Source organism: Lampris incognitus, chromosome 11 (assembly GCF_029633865.1).
Source record: "Lampris incognitus isolate fLamInc1 chromosome 11, fLamInc1.hap2, whole genome shotgun sequence".
NCBI classification, from domain to species: domain Eukaryota; kingdom Metazoa; phylum Chordata; class Actinopteri; order Lampriformes; family Lampridae; genus Lampris; species Lampris incognitus.
Genome location: NC_079221.1, coordinates 56,106,794 through 56,120,577, shown reverse-complemented (window position 1 = coordinate 56,120,577; position 13,784 = coordinate 56,106,794). Strand labels below are relative to the sequence as shown.

The 13,784-nt window shown below is 48.6% G+C and overlaps 1 protein-coding gene across 1 annotated transcript in view; it reads left to right on the top strand.

The window, feature by feature from the left end:
- fer1l6 (fer-1 like family member 6) overlaps window positions 1–13,784 on the top strand; it is a 91,967-nt gene that overhangs the window by 33,612 nt on the left and 44,571 nt on the right. The window contains exons 13-14 of the mRNA XM_056288965.1: window positions 4,934–5,042; window positions 5,129–5,351. Of these exons, the coding sequence (XP_056144940.1) occupies window positions 4,934–5,042; window positions 5,129–5,351 (332 nt within the window). The remainder of the gene's footprint in view (window positions 1–4,933; window positions 5,043–5,128; window positions 5,352–13,784) is intronic.

Below are 13,784 nucleotides of genomic sequence, written 5' to 3'. Positions count from 1 at the left end.
GTCTAACCACACTTGGAGACTGATGCAGACAGACAGACATGCACAGAGAGTCAGACCGACTGTGTCTAACCACACTTGGAGACTGATGCAGACAGACAGACATGCACAGAGAGTCAGACCGACTGTGTCTAACCACACTTGGAGACTGATGCAGACAGACAGTCATGCACAGAGAGTCAGACTGACTGTGTCTAACCACACTTGGAGACTGATGCAGACAGACAGTCATGCACAGAGAGTCAGACCGACTGTGTCTAACCACACTTGGAGACTGACGCAGACAGACAGACATGCACAGAGAGTCAGACCGACTGTGTCTAACCACACTTGGAGACTGACGCAGACAGACAGACATGCACAGAGAGTCAGACCGACTGTGTCTAACCACACTTGGAGACTGATGCAGACAGACAGACATGCACAGAGAGTCAGACTGACTGTGTCTAACCACACTTGGAGACTGATGCAGACAGACAGACATGCACAGAGAGTCAGACTGACTGTGTCTAACCACACTTGGAGACTGATGCAGACAGACAGACATGCACAGAGAGTCAGACCGACTGTGTCTAGCCACACTTGGAGACTGATGCAGACAGACAGACATGCACAGAGAGTCAGACTGACTGTGTCTAACCACACTTGGAGACTGATGCAGACAGACAGACATGCACAGAGAGTCAGACTGACTGTGTCTAACCACACTTGGAGACTGATGCAGACAGACAGACATGCACAGAGAGTCAGACTGACTGTGTCTAACCACACTTGGAGACTGATGCAGACAGACAGACATGCACAGAGAGTCAGACCGACTGTGTCTAACCACACTTGGAGACTGATGCAGACAGACAGACATGCACAGAGAGTCAGACCGACTGTGTCTAACCACACTTGGAGACTGATGCAGACAGACAGTCATGCACAGAGAGTCAGACCGACTGTGTCTAACCACACTTGGAGACTGACGCAGACAGACAGACAGACATGCACAGAGAGTCAGACCGACTGTGTCTAACCACACTTGGAGACTGATGCAGACAGACAGACATGCACAGAGAGTCAGACTGACTGTGTCTAACCACACTTGGAGACTGACGCAGACAGACAGTCATGCACAGAGCGTCAGACTGACTGTGTCTAACCACACTTGGAGACTGATGCAGACAGACAGACATGCACAGAGAGTCAGACTGACTGTGTCTAACCACACTTGGAGACTGATGCAGACAGACAGACATGCACAGAGAGTCAGACTGACTGTGTCTAACCACACTTGGAGACTGATGCAGACAGACAGACATGCACAGAGAGTCAGACCGACTGTGTCTAACCACACTTGGAGACTGATGCAGACAGACAGACATGCACAGAGCGTCAGACTGACTGTGTCTAACCACACTTGGAGACTGATGCAGACAGACAGACATGCACAGAGAGTCAGACCGACTGTGTCTAACCACACTTGGAGACTGATGCAGACAGACAGACATGCACAGAGAGTCAGACTGACTGTGTCTAACCACACTTGGAGACTGATGCAGACAGACAGACATGCACAGAGAGTCAGACCGACTGTGTCTAACCACACTTGGAGACTGATGCAGACAGACAGTCATGCACAGAGAGTCAGACTGACTGTGTCTAACCACACTTGGAGACTGATGCAGACAGACAGTCATGCACAGAGAGTCAGACCGACTGTGTCTAACCACACTTGGAGACTGACGCAGACAGACAGACATGCACAGAGAGTCAGACTGACTGTGTCTAACCACACTTGGAGACTGATGCAGACAGACAGTCATGCACAGAGAGTCAGACCGACTGTGTCTAACCACACTTGGAGACTGACGCAGACAGACAGACATGCACAGAGAGTCAGACCGACTGTGTCTAACCACACTTGGAGACTGATGCAGACAGACAGACATGCACAGAGCGTCAGACCGACTGTGTCTAACCACACTTGGAGACTGATGCAGACAGACAGACATGCACAGAGAGTCAGACCGACTGTGTCTAACCACACTTGGAGACTGACGCAGACAGACAGACATGCACAGAGAGTCAGACTGACTGTGTCTAGCCACACTTGGAGACTGATGCAGACAGACAGACATGCACAGAGAGTCAGACCGACTGTGTCTAACCACACTTGGAGACTGATGCAGACAGACAGTCATGCACAGAGATTCAGACCGACTGTGTCTAACCACACTTGGAGACTGACGCAGACAGACAGTCATGCACAGAGAGTCAGACTGACTGTGTCTAACCACACTTGGAGACTGACGCAGACAGACAGTCATGCACAGAGAGTCAGACCGACTGTGTCTAACCACACTTGGAGACTGATGCAGACAGACAGACATGCACAGAGAGTCAGACTGACTGTGTCTAACCACACTTGGAGACTGATGCAGACAGACAGTCATGCACAGAGAGTCAGACTGACTGTGTCTAACCACACTTGGAGACTGATGCAGACAGACAGACATGCACAGAGAGTCAGACCGACTGTGTCTAGCCACACTTGGAGACTGATGCAGACAGACAGACATGCACAGAGAGTCAGACTGACTGTGTCTAACCACACTTGGAGACTGATGCAGACAGACAGACATGCACAGAGAGTCAGACCGACTGTGTCTAGCCACACTTGGAGACTGATGCAGACAGACAGTCATGCACAGAGAGTCAGACTGACTGTGTCTAACCACACTTGGAGACTGATGCAGACAGACAGTCATGCACAGAGAGTCAGACCGACTGTGTCTAACCACACTTGGAGACTGACGCAGACAGACAGACATGCACAGAGAGTCAGACTGACTGTGTCTAGCCACACTTGGAGACTGATGCAGACAGACAGACATGCACAGAGAGTCAGACCGACTGTGTCTAACCACACTTGGAGACTGATGCAGACAGACAGTCATGCACAGAGATTCAGACCGACTGTGTCTAACCACACTTGGAGACTGACGCAGACAGACAGTCATGCACAGAGAGTCAGACTGACTGTGATCCAACCACACTTGGAGACTGACGCAGACAGACAGACATGCACAGAGAGTCAGACTGACTGTGTCTAACCACACTTGGAGACTGACGCAGACAGACAGACATGCACAGAGAGTCAGACTGACTGTGTCTAACCACACTTGGAGACTGATGCAGACAGACAGTCATGCACAGAGAGTCAGACTGACTGTGATCCAACCACACTTGGAGACTGATGCAGACAGACAGACATGCACAGAGAGTCAGACCGACTGTGTCTAACCACACTTGGAGACTGATGCAGACAGACAGACATGCACAGAGAGTCAGACCGACTGTGTCTAACCACACTTGGAGACTGATGCAGACAGACAGTCATGCACAGAGAGTCAGACCGACTGTGTCTAACCACACTTGGAGACTGATGCAGACAGACAGACATGCACAGAGAGTCAGACCGACTGTGTCTAACCACACTTGGAGACTGATGCAGACAGACATGCACAGAGAGTCAGACTGACTGTGTCTAACCACACTTGGAGACTGATGCAGACAGACAGACATGCACAGAGAGTCAGACCGACTGTGTCTAACCACACTTGGAGACTGATGCAGACAGACAGTCATGCACAGAGAGTCAGACCGACTGTGTCTAACCACACTTGGAGACTGATGCAGACAGACAGACATGCACAGAGAGTCAGACTGACTGTGTCTAACCACACTTGGAGACTGATGCAGACAGACAGACATGCACAGAGAGTCAGACCGACTGTGTCTAACCACACTTGGAGACTGATGCAGACAGACAGACATGCACAGAGAGTCAGACCGACTGTGTCTAACCACACTTGGAGACTGATGCAGACAGACAGACATGCACAGAGAGTCAGACCGACTGTGTCTAACCACACTTGGAGACTGATGCAGACAGACAGTCATGCACAGAGAGTCAGACTGACTGTGTCTAGCCACACTTGGAGACTGATGCAGACAGACAGACATGCACAGAGAGTCAGACTGACTGTGTCTAGCCACACTTTAATCCGTGTGGTGTGTTAGGACTCATGGTGGCTCTGCCAGCTGCAACCACAGCAGATGCATAAATGAAGCGGTGAAGGGCATCTAACTCCAGTCGTTGTCAGTTTGATGGAGAGTGAGTTGAGTCTGTCAGTTGCTCTCCTCATGCCGTGTGTTCTCTTTGGATAAAAATCAGGAGAACGACCGGGATTTCACGCCTACCTAAAACGACCATGGGCGGTCATTTTGACCACTGCGGTTTTTAAACTCTATATTGTGTCAAGATAAACACCCAGCTGGGATATTAATGCATCACATATGTTAGTGTGTCTGTTACGAAACTACCTGACACCAAAATTAACATTTTAACAACCATAATACTATTTTCAAACAATTTAAAATGGCCGCTGTCTAACGCCTGTAAATGCTGCAAGGCCTCGGTGGTGGTCACGGTGCATCTTTAAGGGCATCTGTAGCCAGACATGTTTAGACTATTTCTCTCCACTGGAGGGCGCTGGTGTGTTTCTAGGACAGAGCAACGAACTTCACGAAGGAAATGACGCACACCATCACGCACCAATGACAAGACGGTCATGTTTGGCGGCTCACGGTGGTTTTCGGTAGATCTGATCATAGCTGCTTTGTGCGATTGATCTAAAACTCATTTTAATGCAGATATATGCAGCTTTAGGAGCATTCAGGGGGCGGCAGGTCTGTATCTTTTTTTGCACAAAGTTATTAAACTTTGAAAACCCAAAACGGCCATGGTGACCGTCTTGCTCATTCTATTAATCCGTCAGTCAATCGATCAGTTCCAGTGGGTGACTGGAATGATGGAGGGATGGAGGGGATAACGAACAGATAACTAGAACAATGAACAGACTGACGCCACTGTGCTTCTGTGCAGCTGAGTGAGGAGGACAAGGAGAACTTCCTGCTGTTTGGGGCGGTGTTTGAAGCCAACATGATTGACAGGAAGATAGGAGACAAGCCAATCAGCTTCGAGTTCTCCATGGGTGAGTCCCCCCGCCCCCCCGCTCTTCCTATGTGTGTGTGTATCTAGACTGGATATAGAAGCTCCTCCTCCTCTCTCCTCTCCCAGGTAACGTGCTGGAGTCGGGGGCGTCGGCCGGCAGCAGCATCAGCAGCGGCGGGGGTCGGATGTCAAAGTTGTCGGAGATCCCAGACGGTGCCGAAAGCCTCGCTACCTCCCCGCCCTTCTCCCCCTCCGCCTGTCCCCTCCTGCCCAGGGAGACGCCAGAGCCCCGGCGCACCTCCCTGTGCACCACCCCTCCCGAGAAACCGCTCCTTGTAGAAGGAAACAGGTGGAGTTACACGTTATGTTGATTCTCTATTCAGCCTGAAGGGGATCGGTTTGATTTGCCTTCTCCTCCTCGGGGAGGTCAAAGGTCAGGGTACAGAACAGATCTTGTATCTGGTAGGAACACACACAGGTGATGTTCAGCATTTCTTAAAAAGTTCAGGAATCGGGAGCAATTTATTGTCGTCTTTTACATGTACCTGCCTACACAAAGAAAGGACATTTCCTTTCCCCCAGCCCACGGCAGTGCAACACGACAGACACACACCCAACATTTCCCCAAGACGACACCACCAAAAACACACAATGACAGAGAGAACAAAGCAAAAACAAACAAAAAAACCCCCCAAAACCAAACACACAGTTAACAACACAGTCCGGACTTGCGGTGACGGCGGCGTGTTAGCAGCCGTGGTTTCTCCTGCTCTGTGGTGAATCCTACAACGTTAACCTCCAAACATCCCTACCCGCCTTAACAAGTAGAGCATCTCCTGAGGTTAGGCTTCAATAAGCAAACATGACAAGGACGATCAAAAGGCAACCGGAGGGCTTGGTACTGAAGAACACGTGTCTGCGGCCAACGCCGAAGAGGACGGCACTGCACCACCTGCACAGGCGGGTCACACCGACTCCACCGAAAGCACAGAAAACCCCTCCACCTCGGACATCGTGGAGGCGCTACTGTCCTTCAAACCAGACTTCACACAGAAGTGGACATAAAAAACTTCACGCAAAGACACAAACTTAGATGCAGATGTGGACAAAGACACTGCACTGTCAGCACTGGGTGAGGCCGCCATCTTCCCACACAGGTTTCAAATTGAAGCTCAAGGTTATCGTTAGCAGCGCAACTTTGAATCTGCTAGGATACTGACATGAATATTGATATAAAATATCAACCCTCATGTTCCCCCTCTGTAAACCAGTTCTAAACCAGGTCTAAACCAGGTCTGGACAGTCTGATCATCTGGTCTGCCGATGGACTGGTCATTAATCTGGTCTGTGGATGGACTGGTCATTAATCTGGTCTGTGGATGGACTGGCCATTAGTCTGGTCTGTGGATGGACTGGCCATTAGTCTGGTCTGTGGATGGACTGGTCATTAATCTGGTCTGTGGATGGACTGGCCATTAGTCTGGTCTGTGGATGGACTGGTCATTAATCTGGTCTGTGGATGGGCTGGTCATTAATCTGGTCTGTCGATTGACTGGTCATTAATCTGGTCTGTGGATGGGCTGGCCATTAATCTGGTCTGTGGATGGACTGGTCATTAATCTGGTCTGTGGATGGACTGGCCATTAATCTGGTCTGTGGATGGACTGGCCATTAATCTGGTCTGTGGATGGACTGGTCATTAATATGGTCTGTTGATGGACTGGTCATTAATATGGTCTGTTGATGGACTGGTCATTAATATGGTCTGTTGATGGACTGGCCATTAGTCTGGTCTGTGGATGGACTGGCCATTAATCTGGTCTGTGGATGGACTGGTCATTAATCTGGTCTGTAGATGGACTGGTCATTAATCTGGTCTGTTGATGGACTGGTCATTAATATGGTCTGTTGATGGACTGGCCATTAATATGGTCTGTTGATGGACTGGCCATTAGTCTGGTCTGTGGATGGACTGGCCATTAGTCTGGTCTGTGGATGGACTGGCCATTAGTCTGGTCTGTGGATGGACTGGTCATTAATCTGGTCTGTAGATGGACTGGCCATTAGTCTGGTCTGTCGATTGACTGGTCATTAATATGGTCTGTTGATGAACTTGTCATTAATCTGGTCTGTGGATGGGCTGGTCATTAATCTGGTCTGTGGATGGGCTGGTCATTAATCTGGTCTGTCGATTGACTGGTCATTAATCTGGTCTGTGGATGGGCTGGCCATTAATCTGGTCTGTCGATTGACTGGTCATTAATCTGGTCTGTGGATGGGCTGGCCATTAATCTGGTCTGTCGATGGTCTGGTCATTAATGTGGTCTGTGGATGGACTGGCCATTAGTCTGGTCTGTTGATGGACTGGTCATTAATCTGGTCTGTCAATTGACTGGTCATTAATCTGGTCTGTGGATGGACTGGTCATTAATCTGGTCTGTGGATGGACTGGTCATTAATCTGGTCTGTGGATGGACTGGCCATTAATCTGGTCTGTGGATGGACTGGTCATTAATCTGGTCTGTGGATGGACTGGTCATTAGTCTGGTCTGTGGATGGACTGGTCATTAATCTGGTCTGTGGATGGACTGGTCATTAATCTGGTCTGTGGATGGACTGGTCATTAATCTGGTCTGTCGATGGTCTGGTCATTAATCTGGTCTGTGGATGGACTGGCCATTAGTCTGGTCTGTGGATGGACTGGTCATTAATCTGGTCTGTCGATGGTCTGGTCATTAATCTGGTCTGTGGATGGACTGGTCATTAATCTGGTCTGTGGATGGACTGGTCATTAATCTGGTCTGTCGATGGTCTGGTCATTAATCTGGTCTGTGGATGGACTGGCCATTAGTCTGGTCTGTGGATGGACTGGCCATTAATCTGGTCTGTGGATGGACTGGCCATTAATCTGGTCTGTGGATGGACTGGTCATTAATGTGGTCTGTGGATGGACTGGTCATTAATCTGGTCTGTGGATGGACTGGTCATTAATCTGGTCTGTCGATGGTCTGGTCATTAATCTGGTCTGTGGATGGACTGGCCATTAGTCTGGTCTGTGGATGGACTGTCCATTAGTCTGGTCTGTCGATGGACTGGCCATTAGTCTGGTCTGTCGATGGACTGGTCATTAATCTGGTCTGTCGATTGACTGGTCATTAATGTGGTCTGTCGATGGTCTGGTCATTAATCTGGTCTGTGGATGGACTGGTCATTAATGTGGTCTGTGGATGGACTGGCCATTAATCTGGTCTGTGGATGGACTGGTCATTAATCTGGTCTGTCGATGGACTGGTCATTAGTCTGGTCTGTGGATGGACTGGTCATTAATCTGGTCTGTGGATGGACTGGTCATTAATCTGGTCTGTGGATGGTCTGGCCATTAATCTGGTCTGTGGATGGACTGGCCATTAATCTGGTCTGTGGATGGACTGGTCATTAATCTGGTCTGTGGATGGACTGGCCATTAATCTGGTCTCTGGATGGACTGGTCATTAATCTGGTCTGTGGATGGACTGTCCATTAATCTGGTCTGTGGATGGACTGGTCATTAATCTGGTCTGTGGATGGTCTGGCCATTAATCTGGTCTGTGGATGGACTGGCCATTAATCTGGTCTGTGGATGGACTGGTCATTAATCTGGTCTGTGGATGGACTGGCCATTAATCTGGTCTGTGGATGGACTGGTCATTAATCTGGTCTGTGGATGGACTGTCCATTAATGTGGTTTGTGGATGGACTGGTCATTAATCTAGTCTGTGGATGGACTGGTCATTAATGTGGTCTGTGGATGGTCTGGCCATTAGTCTGGTCTGTGGATGGACTGGTCATTAATGTGGTCTGTGGATGGACTGGTCATTAATCTGGTCTGTGGATGGACTGGCCATTAATCTGGTCTGTGGATGGACTGGTCATTAATGTGGTCTGTGGATGGTCTGGTCATTAATCTGGTTTGTGGATGGACTGGTCATTAATGTGGTCTGTGGATGGACTGGCCATTAATCTGGTCTGTGGATGGACTGGTCGTTAATCTGGTCTGTGGATGGACTGGCCATTAATGTGGTCTGTGGATGGACTGGCCATTAATCATGTCTGTGGATGGACTGGTTGTTAATCTGGTCTGTGGATGGACTGGTCATTAATCTGGTCTGTGGATGGACTGGTCATTAATGTGGTCTGTGGATGGACTGGTCATTAATCTGGTCTGTGGATGGACTGGTCATTAATCTGGTCTGTTGATGGTCTGGTCATTAATCTGGTCTGTGGATGGACTGGCCATTAATCTGGTCTGTGGATGGTCTGGTCATTAATCTGGTCTATGGATGGTCTGGTCATTAATGTGGTCTGTGGATGGACTTGCCATTAATCTGGTCTGTGGATGGACTAGTCATTAATGTGGTCTGTGGATGGACTGGTCATTAATGTGGTCTGTGGATGGACTGGTCATTAATCTGGTCTGTGGATGGACTGGTCATTAATCTGCTCTGTTGATGGTCTGGCCATTAATCTGGTCTGTGGATGGACTGGTCATTAATCTGGTCTGTTGATGGTCTGGTCATTAATCTGGTCTGTGGATGGACTGGTCATTAATCTGGTCTGTTGATGGTCTGGTCATTAATGTGGTCTGTGGATGGACTGGTCATTAATCTGGTCTGTGGATGGACTGGTCATTAATCTGGTCTGTGGATGGACTGGTCATTAATCTGGTCTGTGGATGGACTGGTCATTAATCTGGTCTGTGGATGGACTGGTCATTAGTCTGGTCTGTGGATGGACTAGTCATTAATCTGGTCTGTGGATGGACTGGTCATTAATCTGGTCTGTGGATGGACTGGTCATTAATCTGGTCTGTGGATGGACTGGTCATTAATCTGGTCTGTCGATGGTCTGGTCATTAATCTGGTCTGTGGATGGACTGGCCATTAGTCTGGTCTGTGGATGGACTGGTCATTAATCTGGTCTGTCGATGGTCTGGTCATTAATCTGGTCTGTGGATGGACTGGTCATTAATCTGGTCTGTGGATGGACTGGTCATTAATCTGGTCTGTCGATGGTCTGGTCATTAATCTGGTCTGTGGATGGACTGGCCATTAGTCTGGTCTGTGGATGGACTGGCCATTAATCTGGTCTGTGGATGGACTGGCCATTAATCTGGTCTGTGGATGGACTGGTCATTAATGTGGTCTGTGGATGGACTGGTCATTAATCTGGTCTGTGGATGGACTGGTCATTAATCTGGTCTGTCGATGGTCTGGTCATTAATCTGGTCTGTGGATGGACTGGCCATTAGTCTGGTCTGTGGATGGACTGTCCATTAGTCTGGTCTGTCGATGGACTGGCCATTAGTCTGGTCTGTCGATGGACTGGTCATTAATCTGGTCTGTCGATTGACTGGTCATTAATGTGGTCTGTCGATGGTCTGGTCATTAATCTGGTCTGTGGATGGACTGGTCATTAATGTGGTCTGTGGATGGACTGGCCATTAATCTGGTCTGTGGATGGACTGGTCATTAATCTGGTCTGTCGATGGACTGGTCATTAGTCTGGTCTGTGGATGGACTGGTCATTAATCTGGTCTGTGGATGGACTGGTCATTAATCTGGTCTGTGGATGGTCTGGCCATTAATCTGGTCTGTGGATGGACTGGCCATTAATCTGGTCTGTGGATGGACTGGTCATTAATCTGGTCTGTGGATGGACTGGCCATTAATCTGGTCTCTGGATGGACTGGTCATTAATCTGGTCTGTGGATGGACTGTCCATTAATCTGGTCTGTGGATGGACTGGTCATTAATCTGGTCTGTGGATGGTCTGGCCATTAATCTGGTCTGTGGATGGACTGGCCATTAATCTGGTCTGTGGATGGACTGGTCATTAATCTGGTCTGTGGATGGACTGGCCATTAATCTGGTCTGTGGATGGACTGGTCATTAATCTGGTCTGTGGATGGACTGTCCATTAATGTGGTTTGTGGATGGACTGGTCATTAATCTAGTCTGTGGATGGACTGGTCATTAATGTGGTCTGTGGATGGTCTGGCCATTAGTCTGGTCTGTGGATGGACTGGTCATTAATGTGGTCTGTGGATGGACTGGTCATTAATCTGGTCTGTGGATGGACTGGCCATTAATCTGGTCTGTGGATGGACTGGTCATTAATGTGGTCTGTGGATGGTCTGGTCATTAATCTGGTTTGTGGATGGACTGGTCATTAATGTGGTCTGTGGATGGACTGGCCATTAATCTGGTCTGTGGATGGACTGGTCGTTAATCTGGTCTGTGGATGGACTGGTCATTAATGTGGTCTGTGGATGGACTGGCCATTAATGTGGTCTGTGGATGGACTGGCCATTAATCATGTCTGTGGATGGACTGGTTGTTAATCTGGTCTGTGGATGGACTGGTCATTAATCTGGTCTGTGGATGGACTGGTCATTAATGTGGTCTGTGGATGGACTGGTCATTAATCTGGTCTGTGGATGGACTGGTCATTAATCTGGTCTGTTGATGGTCTGGTCATTAATCTGGTCTGTGGATGGACTGGCCATTAATCTGGTCTGTGGATGGTCTGGTCATTAATCTGGTCTATGGATGGTCTGGTCATTAATGTGGTCTGTGGATGGACTTGCCATTAATCTGGTCTGTGGATGGACTAGTCATTAATGTGGTCTGTGGATGGACTGGTCATTAATGTGGTCTGTGGATGGACTGGTCATTAATCTGGTCTGTGGATGGACTGGTCATTAATCTGCTCTGTTGATGGTCTGGCCATTAATCTGGTCTGTGGATGGACTGGTCATTAATCTGGTCTGTTGATGGTCTGGTCATTAATCTGGTCTGTGGATGGACTGGCCATTAGTCTGGTCTGTGGATGGACTGGTCATTAATCTGGTCTGTGGATGGTCTGGTCATTAATCTGGTCTGTTGATGGTCTGGTCATTAATGTGGTCTGTGGATGGACTGGTCATTAATCTGGTCTGTGGATGGACTGGTCATTAATCTGGTCTGTGGATGGACTGGTCATTAATCTGGTCTGTGGATGGACTGGTCATTAATCTGGTCTGTGGATGGACTGGTCATTACTCTGGTCTGTGGATGGACTAGTCATTAATCTGGTCTGTGGATGGACTGGTCATTAATCTGGTCTGGGGATGGACTGGTCATTAATCTGGTCTGTGGATGGACTGGTCATTAATGTGGTCTGTGGATGGACTGGTCATTAATCTGGTCTGTGGATGGACTGTCCATTAGTCTGGTCTGTGGATGGACTGGTCATTAATCTGGTCTGTTGATGGTCTGGTCATTAATCTGGTTTGGGGATGGACTGGTCATTAATCTGGTCTCTGGATGGACTGGTCATTAATGTGGTCTGTGGATGGACTGGTCATTAATCTGGTCTGTGGATGGACTGGTCATTAGTCTGGTCTGGGGATGGACTGGTCATTAATCTGGTCTGTGGATGGACTGGTCATTAGTCTGGTCTGTGGATGGACTGGTCATTAATCTGGTCTGTGGATGGGCTGGTCATTAATCTGGTCTGTGGATGGACTGGTCATTAATGTGGTCTGTGGATGGACTGGTCATTAATGTGGTCTGTGGATGGACTGGTCATTAATCTGGTCTGTGGATGGACTGGTCATTAATCTGGTCTGTGGATGGACTGGTCATTAATCTGGTCTGTGGATGGACTGTCCATTAATCTGGTCTGTGGATGGACTGGTCATTAATCTGGTCTGTGGATGGACTGGTCATTAATCTGGTCTGTGGATGGACTGGTCATTAATCTGGGCTGTGGATGGACTGGTCATTAATCTGGTCTGTGGATGGACTGGTCATTAGTCTGGTCTGTGGATGGACTGGCCATTAGTCTGGTCTGTGGATGGTCTGGTCATTAATCTGGTCTGTGGATGGACTGGTCATTAATGTGGTCTGTGGATGGACTGGTCATTAATCTGGTCTGTGGATGGACTGGTCATTAATCTGGTCTGTGGATGGACTGGTCATTAATCTGGTCTGTGGATGGACTGGCCATTAATCTGGTCTGTGGATGGTCTGGTCATTAATCTGGTCTGGGGATGGACTGGTCATTAATCTGGTTGGTTGATGGTCTGGTCATTAATCTGGTCTGTGGATGGACTGGTCATTAATCTGGTCTGTGGATGGACTGGTCATTAATCTGGTCTGTGGATGGACTGGTCATTAATCTGGTCTGTGGATGGACTGGTCATTAATCTGGTCTGTGGATGGACTGGTCATTAATCTGGTCTGTGGATGGTCTGGTCATTAATCTGGTCTGTGGATGGACTGGTCATTAATCTGGTCTGTGGATGGACTGGTCATTAATCTGGTCTGTGGATGGGCTGGTCATTAATCTGGTCTGTGGATGGACTGGTCATTAATCTGGTCTGTGGATGGACTGGTCATTAATCTGGTTGGTTGATGGACTGGCCATTAATGTGGTCTGTGGATGGACTGGTCATTAATCTGGTTTGTGGATGGACTGGTCATTAATCTGGTCTGTGGATGGTCTGGTCATTAATCTGGTCTATGGATGGTCTGGTCATTAATCTGGTCTGTGGATGGACTGGCCATTAATGTGGTCTGTGGATGGACTAGTCATTAATCTGGTTTGTGGATGGACTGGCCATTAATCTGGTCTGTGGATGGACTGGCCATTAATGTGGTCTGTGGATGGACTGGTCATTAATGTGGTCTGTGGATGGTCGTTACTATACTCTGCTGTCTCCTACTGCTGTGATGGTTTGTGTCTCTTGCCTGACTTTCAG